We start from the raw sequence: 22,616 nt of genomic DNA, 5'->3' as shown, positions 1-22,616 counted from the left end.
CGTATAGAACCGTTTTTCCGTGTGCCTGTTTGCCAAACGTGAAACGACCGAGCGACAGAGTGCTGATCACATACACACAGACACAAACACAGCCCGAGAACATGGTGGCCAATTTCGCAAAACACACACGAAGGACAATTTTCGAAACAACACTTTCCGGCAACGGTTTGAACAAAAAGTAAAACGAAGGACGAGACGAACACACACATGAAGCAAAAAAAGAAATCGTTGGTGAAAACAAACCAAACCATTTCAAGAAATGGGAACATTTAGTGCAAGCTTTTGTTTGCTCGGGATTTAACCAGCTCCAAGGAAGGTTTTGAAACGAGGATCATGCTGAGCCTTCGAGGTTTACCTGTTTGGTGCTCATTAGAATGTAGTGACTCTAATTATGCGTTTAAGTGGTAAGCCACGCATTGATTTAGTATACCTGTTGTCTGTTAATATTGGACAGGATTTTAAATTATAGAATTTCACTTCCCTAGTTACGACTTTGGAGTAACATATGACTTCACTTTTACACAACTTTCGAACGGGCAGGGTCCATTTTAAAATATCAACCTACTCTATCGAGTCAAAATAATACATTTGTTTTGGGACCAGGCAAAGTTGATTCCAACAACGATGGTCCTTTTGTTCAAATTTAGGTGGTGTGTCTGTTTGAAATACCCCTTCCTATCTACAACCATGTGGTTTACAACTCCCTTAAACTCTACCATCGATCTGCGAACGATGAGAAACGGTTCGAATGAAAATCGTATAGGATCGGATGTAAAGGATCATTGCGCTTTGTCTCTTGCTGCGTTCGCGTTCGCAGCCAGGTTCAGTGGGAAGCGCCAGTCCGAACCGTATTGCCATTGACCTTTGTGCAAACAGTTGACCCTCAACCGATTGAACCAATAAAGTACGAGTCTCACGTTCATGCTCGACAGGTTGTACGGACATGAGAGGAAGGCGCTTGCAACGTACTTAAGCCCTCCGGGAGTGGGGGGACCGTGTTCCGGTTTAACATCCGTACGATTATTTATCCGTTTGAGTACACAAAACGTTACGAGAACGTCCGGATCAAATGGGAATTATGTTTCCACATCAAGCGGAAGTCTAGAAAGTGGACAATAGAGACAAGATAACAGATCCTTCTGCTTCTTTTACTACGATTGCTTTATAAGTGGACGTTGAGGGATTACGAAGGGGATTTGTATCAGTCAGATGCATCCTTATGCGATTGAAAGAAACATACAGAGGTGCATTTAATATAAGGTTATTAGGAGAAACAAATAAGATGGAGGAGAAACAGATATGATGTAGGAACTGAACCTGCTTTTATGCAATGTTTTCACTAAATTAAACTTCTGCTAGGTTATACCACGAATACAGTTTAGTCTTGATAGTTATGATTTTGATGTTTTGTAAATAAAATGCAAAAAAAACTTAGATAAGCTGTAAATTATGTTGAAAATGTTATTTTTGAATTATTATATTCTATTCACTCTATGGTGTATATTTAAAATAAAATCAGTACAGACTTTGCCTATGAAATTGCATGAATGTTTCATTTGCAAAATAACATACTAGTGCAATTGCATTGTGAAATTTGTTTCGAAATCATTTTTTTTATGTGGCACGACATCCTCAAGTGGGACAAGGCCTCTCTCCGAGGAGAGTTTTCGGTGACCGAAAGACGGTATATTATAGCTCGGTGGTCAGCCGTTCGTAATACCGGGGGGGTGCCAGACTCGAGATTTCGAAATCATACAGAGCAAGAAATTCTAGAATCTTGTTTTCATTTAAACAAGAGCTTATGCACAAACTTTCTAAAAATGTGGTTTCAATGACATATTCTAAGCTATTTTACACAAGGCTTTTCTTATTATTTTTAACGTGGGCTCTATGATTATGTGCAGCGAAGCACTTTGTTCCATTAATGTGAGTAAGCGCATGCTTGGATGTTAGAAAAGGTCTTTTTAAAATAAGATTCCACCTGCAAGTGTTCGCCTAATTCTTACTCTGAGCACTCTCATGTGTAAGAACAAAATAAGGAAAAAAGGTAACTACTGCAAAAGAACCAGAACCCGCTGGTGGTCCCCTTCAGCTTCCCTTTTTCCGAGCGTAGCAGCGGCCATCCATTTCTACCGTCAGTGAGCGAAATGAGTCGCGCCAAAAAGAATGGCTCGGATTTTCGGCTTTTCCATGCGAGCACGCCAACCATATCCATCATCCGGGGCTGCCCATCCGGTCGCCCGCAACGCACAACACCCACACACACACACACACACACACACACACACATACCGGGCCCAACACCAAATCCTCATTAAATCCCGCACCGGATCGAATAAAAATCGCTGACGCACTATCATAATTCACACCGCCTGCCACCGCGTTCGGTTCGGCTATCTGTGCCCATCGGCCTTCTCGTGGCCTTGCTAGAGAGCGCAAGAGAGAGAGGGGGTGAAGTTTTCCGGGACCCGAACAAGATGGGCCATTAGTTCGCGCGCCATGCCACCGAAAACTTCCGGGTAGTCCGGGAAATGAATCGATCGATCGATCGATCGATCGATTAGGACTGCTTTTAGAAATGTTCTTATTATTTTTTTCTTTTCCCCCCTTCCCCCGCATATCGTGGTGGGCGAAGGGTCCCGTTAAAGCGCCGTAATAACACCTACATATTCGCAGTTCGCCGAAAACCACCAGGCGTCTCCATCGAACGGGCAGCGAGAGCGTTAGATCAATAGACAGGCGAGATTTTTGCTGCAAATTTCCACACATTCGCCTCATATTCGCTTCCTCTTCAGTGTATGTCTGTGTGGGTCGTGCTTATTTCCGTGGCGTTGACGGGTGCCGAAGTCAGCAAATATTTTATTACTGCCGTAAAGTTACTGGCCCTCCCGGTTTACTTCGGCAAGCCAGATAATAATTCTTCTCGTTGGGCCAAACCGCGCGCGAGATCTATTCACGCCCGATTCTGCGGGCGAATTCGATCACGTTTCCATCATTTGCCCCCTCTAGGGTGGGAAAAGCGTTTTGGAAAACGGGACGCCAGCGCGCGTAACGCGTACGCCATCAGTCATTCTATCTGTCATTTACCAACCGGCCGAACAAACCCGCCACGAAAACGTTCAAACTTACACCGACACTAGCGTGCACTTGCCAGCTTGAAGGTTCAACCAAACCAGAGAAGAAAAAAAAACCCAGCCATGTCGTGAAAATGTTCGCTCCAACCCAACGCGGGGGGCGCTGGGGAGGATTGGTTTTGTGGGGTTTTTCAGTTCGGCGGAAAGAATAGCAAAACGGCGACCCGACCAGTGTTCGGTTCGGTTTAGAATCAATTAATCATAATCTGTCACGCAAAATGGCAAATCTTTAATTCTCGCCCCCCCTCCCACGACCCCTCCGAACACCATCCATAGGGACGCATCCCCTCCCCACTCTCACTCACTTCGGCGAAATGTTGCGCTCGGAATCATTTTTCTCCGCCATCTCCGTTGGTTTGTTTTCTTCATTGTGCCTTCTTTTTTGTAGCCCTCGGCCGGTGTGTCTTTTCCTGGTTTTATCTTTCGACCATTAGTTTGACTCTAACCCACGCATCCCCCCGCATCCCTCGCATCCTTATATGGAAAACACACAACCCCGACATGGCGGGTGTGAAGAGCGTACCCGGCTGGCGGCGGGTCGGGTATGTCTGGCCGCGATGTATTCCACTTCAGCATACTCACTCGACGTCCCTTTCCCTCCCCCTCGTCCGGTCACATTTACTTCCGCTTCGAAGGGCGTAGAAAAATGTCAGTTCTTGCGAGTCGTCCTTTGTCAAACTCGAAGCTGCTCGAAAGGAAAAGGATGGTGGAGGGGGGGGGGGGGGGGAGGGAAACTTGTAAAGGGCTTTAGGTAGGGCGAAAATCACTAAAGGACTCTCTAGGGGGATTCTACCTTTCTCCTCTTCCCCGTGAGACACTCTTCTCATCTGAAGCGCTCCGTGTAAACGCAAAGCGAAAGTAGAAAGATCGAGACGTCGCGGAAAGGCGAAAAACACAAATTCGGTGGGCAAATCAAGAAAATTAGACACCAACACAGACACACACAAAGTCATACACGAACGACACAAACAGACAGACAAAACAAAAAAAAAAAAACGAAACGCTCTCAAGGACTCGCAGCGCACCGCAGCACAAGACGACGATCTGACATGATGAATAATCGTCAAGATTCCAGGCTAATGTCTGGGAAAATCATTGCCACCGTTCCGTTCCGTTCCATTTCATTTCATCTCCGACGCTGGGTACACCGAACGTCCCAGGCCGGCGTCCGGAAAAAGGGACCGCTGTGGAGAGCTTATGCTTTTGGGGGCTTACGCTTACGGCATCTCGGCGCTCGCCACGATTTTCGGTCCTGCTGTTTCCGATTGAATTTGCGAACGACGACGACGACGACGACGACGACGTTGGTTGTCAGTGTCGGCCGGACGACCAGATACGGACGGCCACAGCCTACAGGCGTACGGTCTACTCTTCTTGTGGTGAGTTGGAAAAGGAAATGTTAATGCGTATCTCCCGCGCACCTCACTCCGTTCTTAATTTCCCGATATCGAACCGGTGGCCGTTTCCGTTCCTCCTCGCCCCGGGAGTTCCAGGTCTCGTCGGCGCAAGGTGATGCGGCCGGCGTTTATTCGCCCTGTCACAAATGCGCTCCAATTTGTGGCGCTACGCCAGCCCAGGAGGGATAATAATTGAAACATTTGTCTACTTTCGCCACCTTCCCGGGAACCACAACGGGATTAAGGCAGCGCACAGAGATGGGGAGAACCATGATTCGAATGATTACATCAGTGCATTTTTTTTTTGTTTTGTTTGTGCTTTTCAACATGGTTTTTCTTTTTCCTTCGCTCGCAGCCAGCAGGGGAAAACGTGTGATGCAGAGCCAACGGGAAGGGACACAGCAGGGACACTCACTCGCTGTTTCAATCTGTCAATGAGGGCGGTAAAAGCAAATCACACCGGATTGGACGTTATGATGAAAATCTGCGCTGAAAATTCGGAATAAATCATTCCGAGGCGTTCCCGAAAATGAAAACCGCTACGTAATGGACGGTTGTTGGTCTCTCGGGACATTTTCGAGATAATTTCACGAACATTCCATTTGGAAAATGTGTTTTAAGCTACAAGAATGTCCTTTTTCTGCTTCTTAAATACGAGCATCAATGTCTACCATTGATGTTTGATAAAAGATGTACCGGTCTATTCCTTCCTTAGCTTTCTTCTTTAGTAGCTTTCTCAATCACTCTACACAGCAGGAACTACTTTCAAAAGTACTAGTTTAGGTACTTACTTACATGTGCACATGGATAGAATAAATTGAAAACACACATTTAAAGGAGATTATTGATACCGCAATCGAATAAAATATTATGACTATTTTTTCCCGGCTAACAAATGTTTGTGTTTTAACATCAATTTTTTCTATGTTATTACCATTTGTAAAATTCATCCACAAATATCTAAGCTCCAGCTGAAAAGATATTGTGCGTAGATGAGCATTAAAACAATTTTGAAATAAATCCCAAGTGTACTTAGGAGTAGAAAAACAGCTCCACCATTTCGCTTCCTGGCGTTAAAGTATCGTTAGAACAAATATTTATAATGAAATTGACGTGGTTCATTGCCGGTTACACTCGCACTTTGCTCTTTCTTTCTAGATTTCTGACCAAAATTTTGAGCTTTTTGAGATGATATTAAGCAAATTTGTAAACAGACCTTCTAATGGTCTATTTCAACGTGTTTTTTCCTTCCCCCGGGTCTGCTTTTCAATTATTCCTTTCCAAACTCAACGACTCCCGACCCATCGGTCAAGGGCGTCCCGTGATCCACGCTGCGATCCTCGCTGTCACAACAACAACTTCATCGCAATTCAATTTGTACCACTTATCCGGAACGTAGCCCGCCCATACCGCCGGGCGGTTCGTTTGAAGTGCACACTTTTACAAGATTTGAAGCTTTTTTCCGCCTCCTCTCGGAGCAACCTTGAGAAGCTACTTTACGAATGGTTGTATGGAGAGGTTGCGGAAAATTGAAATAAAACGAGAAAAGATCCTTCACAAGGATCCACCGGCAGATCATCAAATCAACGCTCGGTTTGTCCGGGGTCGCTGCCTGCGTGCTTGAAACCCCCATCTCGAGGGGGAGCACGAATCTTTTCCCTTCTCACCAACCAACCCCCAACGGGAAGGGCAAATGTTTCCCGAGCGAGCACATTTCGCGGCACGACGGTGGCTTCTTGTTTAGCGAAAATCGAAAAGAACAATCGGGAAATTGGTAAAAAAAAGGAAAGCAGGAAAGCAGGAAAGCGAAGCCGATCGGGCGAACGAGCCGGCGAAAGAGGGAACCGAGGCGAGTACTTCAAGCGAAAAAGGACTCCGGAGCCCTTCCGGGAGCCGAAACAAAAACGGTGCCAATTGCACCGGAAAGAAACGGAAAAGCATCGGTCCCTGCTGCTTTGCTGAAGCCAACGGAAGCGGAACGTACATTTTCATCATTACTTCCTTTCCTTCCACCGTCTTGACCGGTTTGCTCGCATTTGGTTTTAATTGCAATACGAAAGCACCGAATGTTTGGCGCAAGGCACAACGCTTGTAAAACAACGCACGAAGTTGGGTTGCGTCTTTTGCTTCAGTTTTTTTTTTGTCACAAGTTTGGGGGAAAAATCTGCACCCCAGCAGGAGAAGAAATCTCCAACAGCAGAAAAACCATTTGCAGGCGTTGTGTTGCTTAAGTTTCGGGCTACGTGAGGCAAGAGAGAAAAAAAAACCAAAACTCCTCAATTTACAGCCATCGTCCGTGGGTTGTTTAACAACTCTTTATATTTAATTACAACCGACTGTACACTCTTGCATGTTAATGGGAAGTGGTGTATTGAATGGGACTTGGTTACGTTTTGTTTAAATATGTTAAACTGATATTAAAAAGAGTATCCAAGTACCACAAATTTTCAATATAAAAAGATATTATTTAATAATCTTAGAAAAATATTTCAAAACGTCCTTAATCTAACATACAACTAAGCATTTTGTATATTTACCACATGATGAAGTAACCGTATTATTGTTAAATATTCGACAAAATAAGGATACATTTCCTCGTTTAGACAACAAGATGAAGCATATTTTGGGAAAAGCTGTGGTTTAAGACTATAAATATTTAAAATACATATAAAACAATATGACAACTTTTCGATCCGCTATGTTCTAAATACCAAGATATTTTTATAAACATGAAACTGAAGTTTCAACAATCGAGGTACAACAACATACAATAGTTCGACGTAACACGTTTTTCAATTTATAATTTGCTTTAACAACTATCTTATTTATATTTGACTAATCATGTGTATGGAAAAGAAATAACTGAAGAAACACTGAACTTTTTTACATGGCCCCACAATAAAATATGACAATTAAAATATGCCCAAAGTTTCACAAAGATGCACGGCCTAGATAGCTTTAATTCGTTGTAAAGTCGTATGGCGTTTGCTTTACCTTTACATTGTCCTTCTTAAATTTAAACTGTTAAGCTAAACTTGTCTAATGGTCCTCGAAGTTTTTTATGTGTTAATATAACAATCAGGTGCCAATAAAATTTTCTTAAAACGATACACTATTCCACACATTAGTATATAATTTAAGCAAAGAATCCAACACGACTCTTACCATTCCCTAGCTGGGGGACATAAAACTTACAATGTGTGCCGGGAAAACTAGGGCGCTGGTAATGGAACGCCAACCAGATCGAACGAGGAATGAAAAAAAAAGTAAACGCAACTCTAATTGCTATAGATGATTACTTATAATAAAACTTTCATCATTAAGCAAACGGAAAGCACGAACGGAGCGAAAGTTGGGCGTACAAGAAAAATAAGGACATGGTGCAAACGACACTGGTGTAAGTTCGGCATCGTCCGAAGCATCCTAGCATCTTGCGCTGTAGGCAAACGATCTCGGAACCCTCGGGAAGAGCTCCCGGAATTTCCACTGCACTTCGGGAAGAACGCCCTGCCCACCGCAACCCGCCTCCTCGGGTCCCTTTTCCCACGACAATTTTACCCACACAGAGCGAAACGTTGTCGAGATTGAAGCGGGCGAGCAAAGTGGAAAACCCCGATGGCCAACGAGCCGGTGAAAATTATAACGAAATCAACCAACGCCAATGATAGGACGATTTTCCAACTTTCCATTTGCCCTACGTTGAGTTTGCCCAACTATCCGGACGTCCGATGAAAACTTCAATCCAAAAGATTCCGTTTCTTGCCGCTTGCTATTTTTCTCCCGCGTTCGTGTGTCGGCGTTCTTTCCTGCTCGAACATTGCCTTCTTATCGAAACCTTTAAGGGGCCGAAACCAAGCAGCATCGCAAAAGGAAGGAAACCATTGGGGAAAATGGACGGATGTGGATCCCCGTGGATTTTTTTTCATTCTTGCTTCCCACTCCCAACGCTCGTCATTTTCTTCTCGGGCCTCTCGGGTCCAACTGGTAATTGCATCAGATGGCAAGCGGGGCACGGGTGGGAAATGCGTTACAAGGCCCGGGCTGTGGCATTGGAAAAGGGCAAGAACAAAGAAAACGCTCGCTTGCAAAACAAATTCCACCCCTAACGCTCAAGGGAAAATGGGGGAAAACCCCTGACGGGAACCGTTAGAACCCGGGCGGTATCGAAGCCAAGTCAAATGATATGACGAAGAAACAAGGGACAAAAAAGAAAAGCCTCCCTTCTCGCTGCGAAAGCTGCCCGGAACGCGCAACGGGATGAGGGTCAACAAAAGCGTAAAAAGTTGCAAAGTTTTACAGATGTATGCCAGCAAATTGGTGTCAAAGTGATTTTAATGCACAGATAAGTTATGGCAAAAGTTTGTCCCACCCCCACCCTTCGCCGCGCGATAATGGGATGAAATTGTAAGGGAAAACGCAACGCACGGGAAAATGCACGCGATCAGCTGGGAAAGCAATAGCACCCAGCAGGGAAAGTTAAATCCGTCATAATTGGATCATGTCTGTTTGGGTAATCATTTGAAAATTAGAAACACGATAAAAAATATGGACCAAAAAGGGAAAACTCTTTCACACACACACACACATGCACAAACCCTAGCGTGCGTTATAAGTGCCCGGGGAATTGGGAAAGTTTACCAAACAAGCTTACATTGGTGCATGTGCATCTGGCAATGTAAGAGAAGTTTTTCCTTAGGATCAATTGACAGCGAGAGATAGTTCTTTTTATGCAGCATGGGATTGCAATGGAATAACTTTTAATGAAAAACTATGTAAACCATTGACATTGGCCATCCGTTTGCAGATGCTGTCGCAATGGATGTGTTGGTAAATTAATAAATGAAATGTGTATCATAAACATTTGAAGTTATGCTAACTGGATCTAAGTTCCATACTTTTAAACTGTAAAAAGAGTTACAATCATGGTATTTTTATTTGAAACATTTTTTTCCAATATCAAATTTTCATTGTCGACAAACTTTTAATAATTAAAAGAGCTTATTATAATAATTAAATTACCTTCCGATTTAGTGAGTCCAAACATTGCAACAGGTTTAAGGTTGTTTGAACATAAATTGTATTGATTGTTGTATTACAAAACTCTGAAATGAATGTTACATTTAACAAAGGTCTTTATCAATCTTGCATCATTTGATATGAAGAATTGTACAATTAAAAGCTACAAACAACAAACAAGGATTTCAAAAAGCCTTTCCGAGTGGTTCTTCATGACAAAAATAACTTCCTTTATAGATATAGTGTATTGAAATAATTGAAACGTTATGGTAATATATGGGAGAAAACTAGTGAAATGCGAATACGGTCTGTGTATTGTTTTTTTTTTTTTTAATTTTTATTAAACTTACATACAAATATGTTCAACTTGCCATTTACTCCCAAATCGAATCTGTTCCTCATGCAAGTGTGGTTTATTTAATAAACCATAATTAGACACACATTTATCTCACCGATTTGCTTCAATCGTATCAAAACGCGAAGGGAACATTAGCTTCTATTGTTTCCCCAGGGGAAAGAGAAAATCATAACAAATTCCCATTCGTGCAACCCAACAGACAAACAAACGACAGGAAGCGATAAAACAAAGCGATCAAAAATCACTCCTCGGTGAAAACACTCTTTTTAAAGACCGCACTGATTGTGCTTCCGCTTTGCGGGGGGGGATGGGGATGGAAAACACAGCTGAAAAAGCATCAAACGGAGACACCAAACATCGCGTACGACAGTCGTTGCTTACTCCCTTCCCCATTTCACCACAGTGTCGCCGCGCGCCTCAGCTAAGTGGAAAATAATTGTTCACGCTACAAATAAATTAACCTCTTCTTAATCATCTAATCTGCTTCTGGGGTTGCATGGGGTAGGGGGCCCACGTGGAAATCGACGTACCATGGTGGCACATTTCCGCCCACACATACACACACACGCACACACGCATGGTGTTGAGGAAAACAATGTGTATTAACACCGTGCCAAAGTAAATAAACAGTGGAAAAGGCGTCCGCGGTAGGGGGAGGTGGAAGGTAGGGTGGGACAAAAAAAGAAACATACGATCCAACGGTGGAGTTTTCCAGCCCCCGAAAGGACACCCCGAAAGCCGGCCCGAAACCGAATAAATGGGAGACAATAAATTCCACGATAATTTTACGATTCCGTTCCCTTTCGGTGTGCCGCTTTGTGAAGCGCAACACGCGCATTCAAACGCGCCCTGACCACCCCCCCCCGGGCGCCCTGGCGGAAAAGCGTTCGTCGTTTGTGCACGATTGCTGTGAATGGTTGGAAATTTGTTGGGAACGGCAGTTCAAAGTTCGTCAGCCCACCCGAGTGCGTTCGTTTGGGCGGTTGGGTCGGTTCGTTTGTCATCGCAACACCAAGCGCAAGGGTGGGAAGATGGGGAAGGAGAGTGGGAGGGATGGGGTGGTTCGTAATGGAAATGCGGGTCCCCCTTAACCACGACTATCCGCGAAAACGCCGGTGGAAATCTGCACTCGTCGAACAAACAATAAAAAAGACCCCAGATACAAACGTACCTACACACACACAAACAGAGACTAATTCGTAAAAATGCTGCCCAAAGAAGGCAAACACTGGAACCCCCCGGTGAGTGGGTGGCAAATCTTCTGTGTAACCCGCTACCGTTCGTCAAGTGTTTGAGCTTTTCTATCGTTTTTCCAACTGTTCTGCGTTCACACTCTTTGCCGCCTTGCAGCCGTCTGAGCGTGGAGCGTTTTCCGACACGACTTTAAGTTACGAGCGTAATGAGTAATTTCCACGGGAACGACGGGTTGAAACGATGGAACTTTTCCAGCACCAACTCGCATAACCGGTGCAGATTCTCGAGCTTAAACGCGTCCAACGCTTCCGAAAGGCTGAATGTTTGTGCCGAATTTAGTGTTTGGGGAAAATTTGGCGAAATATCGCCCCTTTTCTCGAGGGCCCCGTTGCTCGTTAGTAAAGTTTTTCGCCTAACGATGAGCGGATTAAGCGCGCTCGAAAGTGATTTAAAGATTCTCTTCGCGCCATTCACGTTCTTCGAACGTCGTGTCGACGGAAAACCTTTGCCACAACCGAAGCTAAAAGCGTGGCACTTTAACAATAGATTTTCCCGATTGAATGCAAACGATCATTACACGGAGCAACGATTACATTCACGATGAGTGTATCATTTGAACGCCATTCAACCGTAACGAACGAACGAGTTCACAATTTATTGGGCAAATTTTTAGGTTCTGTTCATCATATAAAACTTTATAGAAACAGTGCCTATGAATTTAGAGCAACTGGCTTTACCTTAACATTACCGTGTGAAAAATATGGAGATTTACGTTTGAAGGAATATTTGTTATTGTTGGTAAAACTAGTCTTTTTTCAGTACCGTTCAAAAAATTTCAACAAAAACCCATAATTTAAAACTAAATAATATTTTCGATGTGTTAAAGGAATATAAACATACTTTGTTTTATGTCTTGTACTTTACAAACATGTATATGTTATTACGATCCAGTAATGAGTTTGTGGCATTATACTTAACGAATGTATAATTTTTAGCAACTTAATAATTTCATGAAAAAACTTTAAAAGTACAAGACATTGCTTATCAAACTAATGGTCCACTATTACCTGTAATTTTATCTTTATTTTTGAATAACAAAACACATACTTTAGTATTTTCGGAAGACAATAAAAAATATCTATATGTGCTGGTTGGTATTACTTCTTTTTGAAACCCAACCGTTTCCAACACATTTTCGACAAGAAACAAAAAAAATCTTTATCCTTTAATTTTTAACTGTAATCGATTCATGGAATTTACAAATTAATCAAGCTACAAATTAATCCAAGACAAGTATATTGGCTTTACAAGAATTGAAAGACTAATCGATGGCAAGCGTTAAATCGCTTGAGGTTAAATTCAATTCCTTAATTTGCTTATTTAATTTCTCGTATCGAAATCGCTTGTAATATTCACGAACAAGCGTCCCACAGACGGATAATTATTCATTCAACACTTTTGCCGACCCCGCCAAGCAGCAAAACTCCAACCTTCCCCAAACCGACCCCAGGGCCACGATGGAAAACAAATTGAAAGAAAAGCTCCAAGCGTGCTAAGCACGCATTCGCACAAATGCACACTCGAACAGAAAGGTTCGCATAAAAAAGCGACAGAAAACACACATCGGAACACACGACCCCGAAAACGAGCAGCGCGGATCGAAGGGCGGGCCGAGACAATCGCAAAGTTTATCTCGCCATTTTCCTTATGTTTTCCGCTCAGGAAGGGAAATGTGTTTCTCCTTTGCTATTTTTCACTTTTGCTTATCCTGTAAAAGGGCGCGTTTCGTTACGAAACAACCCCTGCTTCCGAATCGTTCACTCTTTTGTTTCGCTTTCACGCGTGTTCTCCGTCCCGTTCCGGTCCCATTCTTTCACCTCGATCCACCGTCGTTACGACACTCTTGGACTTTTTTTTTTGTTTCCGGAAGAGGCGCTTTTTTTTGCCTTGGTTCCTTAGCCTCTTCTTCCGTTCGTGTATTACAACCGATCCGGCAGCCATCGACATCGACAACGGCAGATGCTTCGAAGGCTCACTGTCTTTTACATTGACTTTAAGTTGAACACTTTCTTAGCCAAACACATTTCATATTCATTCTTTTTTTTTGTTTTCTTGCACTAAGTTTTTTCCGTTTCGGGATGTGTGTGTGTGTGTGTGTGTGTGCCGGGTCTTGTTTGTATGTACGGAATCTTCGCTCATTCAAATGAGCGCCAAGGTTCACGCGTTCGTAACAACCGTTCCGGCGATTGTTGTTCTCTTCCCACGCCGAACACCGTATCAGTACGTACTTGTATTCTTTGCCACCGTTTTCCTTTCCTTAGTTATCCCACCATTCCCACACTTTCGTACAATTTCCTTATTACACACGCCCGCCCCCGGACCCTTATTCGGGCGGTTTATTTCCATTGCCATTACCGTTTTCTCATGACGCGCGGTTCCACACTGCGTTCGCTTTTATCTCGCAAACCGTTCCCATTTTCCGGATGAACCTTTTTTCCCCCTCCCCCTCCCTCGCTCCAGACGGTGGCCAGGCGATGGGTCTGACAATAAGATGGTGAAAATGGCGCAATGGAAGGAATGGCAAAGACCGAGAGGACCGAGCGGGCAAACATGTCCGTGCATTCCCGTGTTCGAAATGGCTTGGTTGGTTTGTTCGAAAACCTTTATATGCTACGCCAAACTCGGGCAGGGGGGCGGGGGGGGGGGGGAGAACCATCGGGCGTCATTTATAGGCCAGTCTGCCACCATCTTCCAACACCTCTAAGTGTACGTTGTAAACAATAAATATTACAGTACCATTTCCACCAAACAGTAAAGCCTAATGCCACCTCAAAATGGTCGCTGGGGGTTTTTTTGTTTCGGAAAAAATCTATAAAAAAAACCCGGCTCCCGTTCACTTTTGATTTTGAACAAAGCAACGGATTCGACAAAAATAAAATGGGTGCGAATACATTTGCATTTACATTGGAAATCGTTTTACACTCGTCCAAATTAAGAGAGTCTGCATGTAATCGTCTTTATACCGATTAATGTTTACCCTTTCGGAAATAAATTTCTTAGAAAAATGAAGCAGTTTTAATTTGCTTTCTATATTGTTTTTAAATGTGTTTGCGGCAAACACACCTTATTCAGTACGTTGTTCCAATGTCCAATTTGACGAAGTTAATTTAAAATTAAACAACTTCCATACCATGCATGATTTTGTTTCCATTTTAAAAATATTAAACTACGCTTCCACGAAAATTAGACATGAATTTTGAATTGCTTGCCTTCAGAAAGCTTGGGCCATAAATAGGCCACCCCGAATGCACGTCCTCTTCCCCTCCGTAACCCTCAAATAATCAGCGCCCGGGTCTGTAAGAGACCCCGGTATATCTGATTAAATTCATCAATATTTCCCATAAACTCATCCCAAGCATGTTTTTTTTCGATCCACTTCTCGCATTAATTCATAAGCGAATCCCTTCATCAATAAGTCACCGACAAAAGGGTTGCGGAACCGTCGTTTCTCTCGCCCCCTTTTTTCCTGAACGGCCTGTCGATTGTCCAGTTGTCTAACGAACGGCACACAGTTCCCTTTTTCCACCGTTGGAAAATGTCAATGGGAACGCTCTAATGGCTTCGTGTGCCACCCGAAATGTTCACCGATACCTTCTTCAATCACCGTCACATCAAATATTCAATTAAATACCAAATTTAGACCCTCAAAGTCCAACGGCTTCAGTGATGTCCCCGCGCGTGGTTCATGCGTGGATCGAAAATTCATGGAAAAATATTTCGAGTTTGTTTTATAATTCGATCATTGCGTCGTATGTTGGGTTTTAAAAGGTTTCCTTCATTCATTTTACATGTTGTATGTAAGGTTGAGAATGGCACAAATGCTTTTCGTGGTCATTTGGTTATTTGTTACTTCTGCAGTAAGCTTTACATATTTACACGTAGCTTTTTATAGAATGTGAAATAAAGTTTTCAATTGCAATTTTTAAAGTCCAATAAAAAGGTACCACATTGGGCTCTTAGTAAGTATGGCCATCGATTATTTTGTTTCTCGATATTTCTCTTCGGGTTAACCACAACACTCCACATTCGGGGAGCACCGCTCGACATTTAAAGGTCATTCGTGTAACGGATTCTGCTGATGGCATTTTGAGCGAGCCCTGTCTGCCAGTGGACAACAGTGCGAGTGTTCTAAAATGTACAAACCCAGCTCATCACTCGCGTAAAATTCAATCATCCTGTCCGTAGCGCGCCAGTCGCGTGACAGACGCATCAGCCGCGCGCAGGATACGACCCAAAGGGCCCCGGTTCCATTTCCGACCCCGAGCCAGCTGTCGACGTGTGGAGACGTTGCGAACAGCTGGAGTGTTTTATGGGCCTTTACTTCCGGACCCCTTTTCCAGCAAACCATGTGAATTTGGAATGTGGTAGGGTTCCCGGACCCGGACTACATTTGCTCACCGATTTCAAACCGATGTTCTATCAACTTCAAAGAGAGCCTTTTTTTGGTTTTCATTGCTATTCTTTTCAAGATTGTATGAAAAATCTCTAAATCTTCCGCTAAATACTTATGGGGCTCTAATCGTGTAATAAAGAATCTAATGTGTCTTGATTAAGAAAACTCCTTTACCGCTGGAAAGTGTGCTATATTTCATATGCAAAGGTAATGTAAAAGTTCCTCTTCATATCACTTCATATCAAACATTGACATAAAGCTCATCGTACGCCAAACTTTTCGTTGGGTCAAAATTCATCTTTTATATTTCTTTCATTGTAAAGGCTTCAATTCTGTTTTGTTTGTCGTGTTATGCATCTCGCTTTTTTAATTGCTATACAAGTTATAACATATTCTTTAAGTACTGTAATGGCATAACAAAAAAGAAACTAAATTAATAAAATGTAAACCAAAGATGAAATTAATTAAAAATAAAGCATAGGAAATACATACGTTCTGCAACGAGAACAAAAAAATGACAAACGAATCTTTCCAATTAAACTCTCTCCAACCAACCGCATTGTTGTACAATGGTAGCTTATCTTTGGAATTCCAATAGCGAATTCATAAAAGCAATGAAACGATTTGTTGCACTTTAAACACACAATGATTGACCATGTTGCCACAAACTAATGTTACTTTCATTTGCAGTTAGATAACAAATCCTTCAAAGAATAAAACAAAACCAAACGTCGACAAAACTCATCGGAAGAAGTGAAACACTGCTATTCAACGCCGCGCGCAATAGAACCTTTTTACGTCGTTAAACGGAAACCAACACAACCGAATCCCCGACCCCTCCAATGCTCCCCTGCAAGCGATGGACGGCTCCGACGGACACCCTAATGAGCGAACAAGGCGAATTTTCGTCATGTTGTTTACCATTACTTAACATTAACTGTTGATGGTACGCACCGGAAGCCACTGTTTGCCCATTGCCCGCCATCTCGTTGCGCCGGCCGACCACCATTCCGCAAACCGTGGAAGCACAACGTATCGCGAGCCGGCAGAATGTTGGCTCGTTTCGCCAGAACGACTTTGACGCCGCGGGAGGCCCTAGGATCGATAGTAAAAATTCTACTCTCTCCGCCACCAGGGACAACCTTCCCCCGTCCCGCTTGGCACGTTTTCAAACCGTAGGGTTAACGTTACCGGTAAATGTGAAGTGAAATTTTTAATTGAATTTCCTCGAGTGTTCGCGGACGGTGTCGTCCGTTGGAAAACCGTTGGGAGGGTGGAGTTGGTGGTGAAATGGGCACGCAACCACATTAGGCGCAGCCACCCATTTCGCACTTTCACTTTGACGTCATTGTTGTGCGTGCCGGTATTGGTTTTATGCCTTCCCAGGGCACTAGAGATGTTGCCAGGGACCAGGGACAAGAAAAGTGAAGTTGAAACGAGTTTGGAGCAACAACAAAAAAACACCGGACGAACGAACGACCAAACGCCAGCCATGGATCCAAAAAGGACTAGAGCACGTGCCAACAAATAAACAGAGGAATCAAGCATTCGGCGGAATCCATGCGAAAACGCAAGTAAGCACACCGAGGGAACTAGACCACGTCATCTTCAGGCCGGGTGGATTCTTCCGGGAAGGATAGCCTGGTTGAGGGGACAGTGGGGGCAGGGGGATCACGGGCGGGGAACGTTTGATATGCTCGTCATGACACTCGATGTTACGCCTCGATGCTTCCCGAAACGGGTTTATGGGCCCCACTTGCGAATTCATCATTGCTGACTGATTATTATTGCTGTTTTAGTGGATTAGCTGGATTTCCAATTGATCTCTGACCAGTTTCCGGTCATCCCCACCCCTTCCCCGGTTCTCGCGGGTCGTTGATATGCTGACGGGTTTCTAGAAAAGCGCCGCCCGCCAGCTAATGGATGGAATTGTTAATTATTATTAGAGCGATATTTCGCAAATTGGCCATCCAATGGCGGAAATTGATTGTGATTGCGACTGCTCCGAGGCTTAGAGTACGCTGGAACAGCTCATAAACAATGGGTTATGACAATAAATTTCGTCGGAAAAGATCCCGTTCATCATCCTAGGATATTTGAATGTTGGAATGATTTATAATTTAGTTGATGTTTTAAATCCATAACAGCGTAGTTCAAACATCCGAACGAAACATATCATAACAAATGGGCAATGGAGCAGTTAAACGAGAAACAACAGCGACGCCCTTTAGCAAATGGAACAATACACGCCTGTATAGAGTGTCTTAATTACATTAAAAAAATATCGCACTTTAACACGTTGCGTGAAGTTGAAATATTTTTGAGCTAAGCGTTTTATGACACTTTTTTAATACAATCTTTATCGATAAAATTTATAAATAACATTTACGTATTAACTGTCGGTTTTTAAGGCTAACCAAAGTCTAAGCTTCCCAAAGGATATTACTACAATTTTTATGTTGCATATTTATTTATTTATGGGACCAAAACTTTTTAGAACTAATGATAGCTGGCTATAAAAAATAATAACCATGACAGTAAACGTGTTAATATGATTGGCTTATTTTGATTATCAGGCAAGATTAGAGATCGCAAAATTTAGATTTTGGTCAAAGGTAATTTTACATTTTCCTTAAGGAAAATAATATTTGATTGTGCTAAAAAATCTTTTGCATCTACATCAAGGTGCTATCGGTTCTACATTTCTAATATGGTTATTAGTAACAATGAAATGCCTCGTGGAAAAGAGAACTTAATTGACCCTTTCTTAATAAAAAGCTTGGAAACATGTTTTAAAAGTAAATAAAGGGAAAATAATATTTAGGTTTAGTAGGTAATGCAACCATTCTGAAGTTCCTGATGCGTAAAAAACGCTTTTGAAAATCTCTCTGTAGCTTTCCAAATTGCATTGCATTATGTATGTTAAGGAAGCCACCAAGCATTGTGAGCGAGTGTGTGTAACACAGTGTCAATACTGTTCAAAGATACTAATCTGGCTCCACGTTCGTGGCTGTGACAGGTTCTGGTTCGATTTTTTCCCCGCTCCCGCTTTCTCAACAATGCCATCCAATCCCGGAAAAAGCGCTTCCTTGGTGCTGTTGTGTTTGTACTTTTATGGAAGTCTTATTTTTCCGCGCTCGGTTACCATGCCATTCCGGGGAGCTTTGGTGGGGATATGGAAAATTTATTAGCCCCACTATCTTCCAGCGCTTCATTTTCAATCCGGCCCGGTCCAGAGTTCGACCAGGCCAGGCCTAACAAAACACCCCAACACACTGCCAGCGTTGTCCCGCGCGCGCTGGAATGTGTGCCAAGTTCATCCGAAACGAAACCTCGCTAGCAGACATATTTCAAACATGGCGGGAAAGGAAGGGATGGACGCGCCTCGAGTGTCATTGGGGTTTGGAATTATTTTATTTCTTCCTTATGTTGTCTCCCTTCTCCTCTCCATATTGTGAGTTTATTTTGTCGAAAAAACCATACGCCTTGCCCGAGAGTAAAATGAGGAGGATAGACAACGAAAAAATAAACTGATGATAACAAACCAACAGAACCAAACCATAGAGCAGACGGAGTCCAACTTATTTTTCCTAAAGTAAGCGATTTTCGTTTGATGTTTTACTTCGAAAGGTGAAAACAAACAAACAAAAAAAAAACCACGATGAACCCAAACTGTTTTTAACTCTTGAGCATTTTTATCCCATTTTATTTTACTTCCCAAGCACTCGCTTTACTTGCAGTAACTTTTTTTTCTTTTTGTTCGGGTAAAAAAGATCCCTCACATATACCTGCTTAAGGTACGATTCATATTCACCGACAGACCCGGCAAGGCACGAGTTATGAACAGGGCGCGCGCTCGGGTACGAAACACTCCATGAAAGTGGTAACAAGCGGGTGGACTGAAAATTAAAGCGTTCTTCGGGAAAAACGGAACTCCACCGGTCCACCAGGAGAGCGCATTGTCATCCATTCGGTAGGTAAGGTTCGGTAGTAGGGTTTCGCAAAACGGACCACAAAACATCCGGCTTCTCGGCCGTTGAAATGGAACGACGCTCGTTTCGGCCAACCCGTTCCATTCTGGCCAACGGAACGCAAAATGCAACGGAAGAAGAAATGCGAAAAGCGCGACCGAGGGCCCTCGGTATTATAATATTCAGAGATTCCGTTTTCGTTGTTGTGTATTTCCTCGTTTTCTCTGGTTGCTCATAAATATTCGTTAAAGTGCTTTTGTGAGCCTTCGTGACCGGTACACCGGGAGTCCTTTTAGGATCTCTTCCAGAGGGAAGGATTAAAATCGGGCGCCTCTTGACGGAGCATAGTAGGAAAAAGTTCTTTACAATGAGTACTCGTTCTATTCTCCGTGGTGATTGTGTTTAATTTCGGTTTCCTTTTTTTCTATTTGTTACGAAATCACAAACAGAGAAGGTTGGAACTTGTTTTTGCCATTTAAACAAACCATTTTATCTTATGCGAGAAATCAACTTGTGTGACATTTGGTTTACGTTTTAACAACATTAACAGAGTTCTATGTATCTGCTACAAGCAAGCTCACTGCATCGTAATTGTATTTTAGACAGTACGGGGATTAAAAATTAAGTGCATTAACTCGTTCGGAGAGGCGTTAGAAAACGCGAAATTTCCCCTGACTAAAACATTTCCATAACCATGATTTATGTTTCTTTTCGGAAACTTTATTCAATGTTATTGGAGAAAATCATGCTATCTCTCATTGCAATCCGGCGAACGATTTACGACCGGTGACCCTTGTCCAAAAAACGGGCGGCACGGTGCAAACTTTTGCCATACCCAACACTAGGGTCCCCAATAATCAAATCAGCTTCGTAAGCGATTGACTCGTCGAAAAGGCATCGAGTCCGCTGGCAGGTTCGTGTTCGTGTACGTTTTATTTCCTGCTTGTTTTTTTTTTTTTTTTATTGGAACGAAATGAAAAGTAGGGAAACCACACCGTCCGACCAGACCGGTCCATCGGCTCGGCGAGAACGAAAAACATCGAAATCCTTCCACGGGCTCATTTATCATGTTCCCGTTCGTGGCGATACACGGCATACAGTTAACGTTTCTTTTATTTTGTTTTGCTTTGTTCCGTTCTATGCTGCATCCGCCCTCGTGCAATTTGAAACTCTTCGAACGCCCGGTAGTGTTTCGTACGCTTGGACGTGCTTGCCTTGGCCTGGTGTGCTTGCCCACCATTGCATCGAGCTGTGGAAGTGGAGGCACGGAGATGGCTGCTGCCGCCGGCGAAACCCGTCCGTTTAGCCGAAGGGGCTGAATCCAATTTACGGAGAAATTTCCGTTCGAAAGGTAATCAAACGTTAATCGGAACGTTGAAGCGTCGGGCACTGAAGCCCCCACCCGCACCCGCAATCGGCCACGGATCTGCACTGCACCCAGCTTTCTGCGGAGTGCTTATGGTTCTCTTTTTCTCCTTCTCTCTCTCTCTCCATTTTGTTGAAAGCCACTACTTTTTCGAAGAAAGCATGGTCGTTTTCTTCGATTGGCTTCAGCAAACCGGCGATGCACGAAAGCACTACGAAAATCCTCCATCTAGGCTCAACGGTGAATCCTCAACGAATCCATTCTTTTGCCGGAGAACCGAAGGCTCGTTTGCCGACGAAACCAGGCAAACCAGGAGGCAAGATCAAACCACACACGGCCACGGCCTAGAGCCTTGCCTAAGACCTTGCCAACACAGCATCCATTCTTCCCCTACCTCCATTTCCTCTCCCACCGTGTATATGTGCTGGCTGTGTGCGTGCAGGACGCATTGCGCTACTCACCATTACGGCGTTCATTTTGAAATCCATAAAGTTCTTCACTTCCGTCGCCAGCTCGCGCAGCAGCAGGATGCCATCCTTGCGGGTCACGTCCACGTCCGAGTCCTTGAAGCGCTGCAACGAAGTAAGAACACAAAAAAAAACACAGTGAGATGAAAATTGATTTCAATAATGATTTCGTTAGTTTCGGCACGAGCCAGCTCGTTTTTAAGCGCCCGGCGAAATCGGACCCGGCAGGAATGCGAACATCGGTTCGCCAGTTTGTACACAATCGATTTTGTTCCACACAGGAATGTGATGGCTGCGATGTGTATTAAATAGTTGTCCCCATTTTGAGCTGTTGTGTTCGGAGTGGATTTTATTTTGCTTACGACTTATTTTTACTTCCTATTTTATGTTATGTTTTGCTTTGACTAGTAGCCATTATTGGTAAGTTTTCCATCGAAATGATGATTACTTTTTTTCAACACATGAAACGTTGGTTAAATTGTTTGCTATCCAAATTTTCAAACAGGAACTGGAATGAAAACATAAACGTCACTTAGGTATAGATCCTGTTTTCCATGATTTGGTCTAACAATAGCATAAAATATACTTTGAAACATTACATGTTACTAAGGACATGATCATAGCCACCAATAGTCTAACATACTTTTTTAACTCAAAGAACTAAAAATACAGAATTACGTTTTCTTACCAACGTTAATCTCTAACTTTTACCTGGTCAATATTAATTCTAACGCCTTTCTCACATATAGTTTTTAAAATAATCTGATAGCATCATTAAAAATTAGTTGCAATCAAAACTAAAATCGAACAGCTACTATATAAACTCATTTGTGTTGACTGTGACTTCCTGTAGTAAAACATATCTCAAATCACCAATGTTTCTAAAAGAAAATGTCAAGAAAATAAATTCGTAAGTTTCGTAAGTAAAAATTGTTCTTGGACCTACCTTGAATCTAGTAACTAATAATATTCCCTAATAACCACTAGTTTAAATATAAAATCTCTCTTTGTTGGCGTAGTGACCGTCTTCGGTAATGCCTACACCATTAAGGGTTTACTCGGCTTTTTCCTTTTGCATGTGTGTATAGTGGACAACATGACATGTCACAATATGTGTGACAGAACCAAATTATAAATCTATAATTCGGAATATATTTTATCAATTAATGCAACGAATATATTTTATATATAGAATATATTTAATCAATTAATGCAACGATTAAATTAATGCATTCGCGCACAGTCACATTGTACCTGTTT

General features: G+C 42.9%; 1 protein-coding gene across 1 annotated transcript in view; it reads right to left on the bottom strand.

Moving 5' to 3' along the window:
- The window catches only part of LOC131264121 (voltage-dependent calcium channel subunit alpha-2/delta-3), a 52,404-nt gene that overhangs the window by 11,571 nt on the left and 18,217 nt on the right, over window positions 1-22,616 (bottom strand). The window contains exon 3 of the mRNA XM_058266410.1: window positions 21,351-21,461. Coding sequence (XP_058122393.1) covers window positions 21,351-21,461 — 111 coding nt within the window. The remainder of the gene's footprint in view (window positions 1-21,350; window positions 21,462-22,616) is intronic.

Source organism: Anopheles coustani, chromosome 2 (assembly GCF_943734705.1).
Source record: "Anopheles coustani chromosome 2, idAnoCousDA_361_x.2, whole genome shotgun sequence".
NCBI lineage: Eukaryota > Metazoa > Arthropoda > Insecta > Diptera > Culicidae > Anopheles > Anopheles coustani.
Note: the sequence above shows the minus strand (reverse complement) of the source record. Positions and strands in the feature narration are given on the sequence as shown.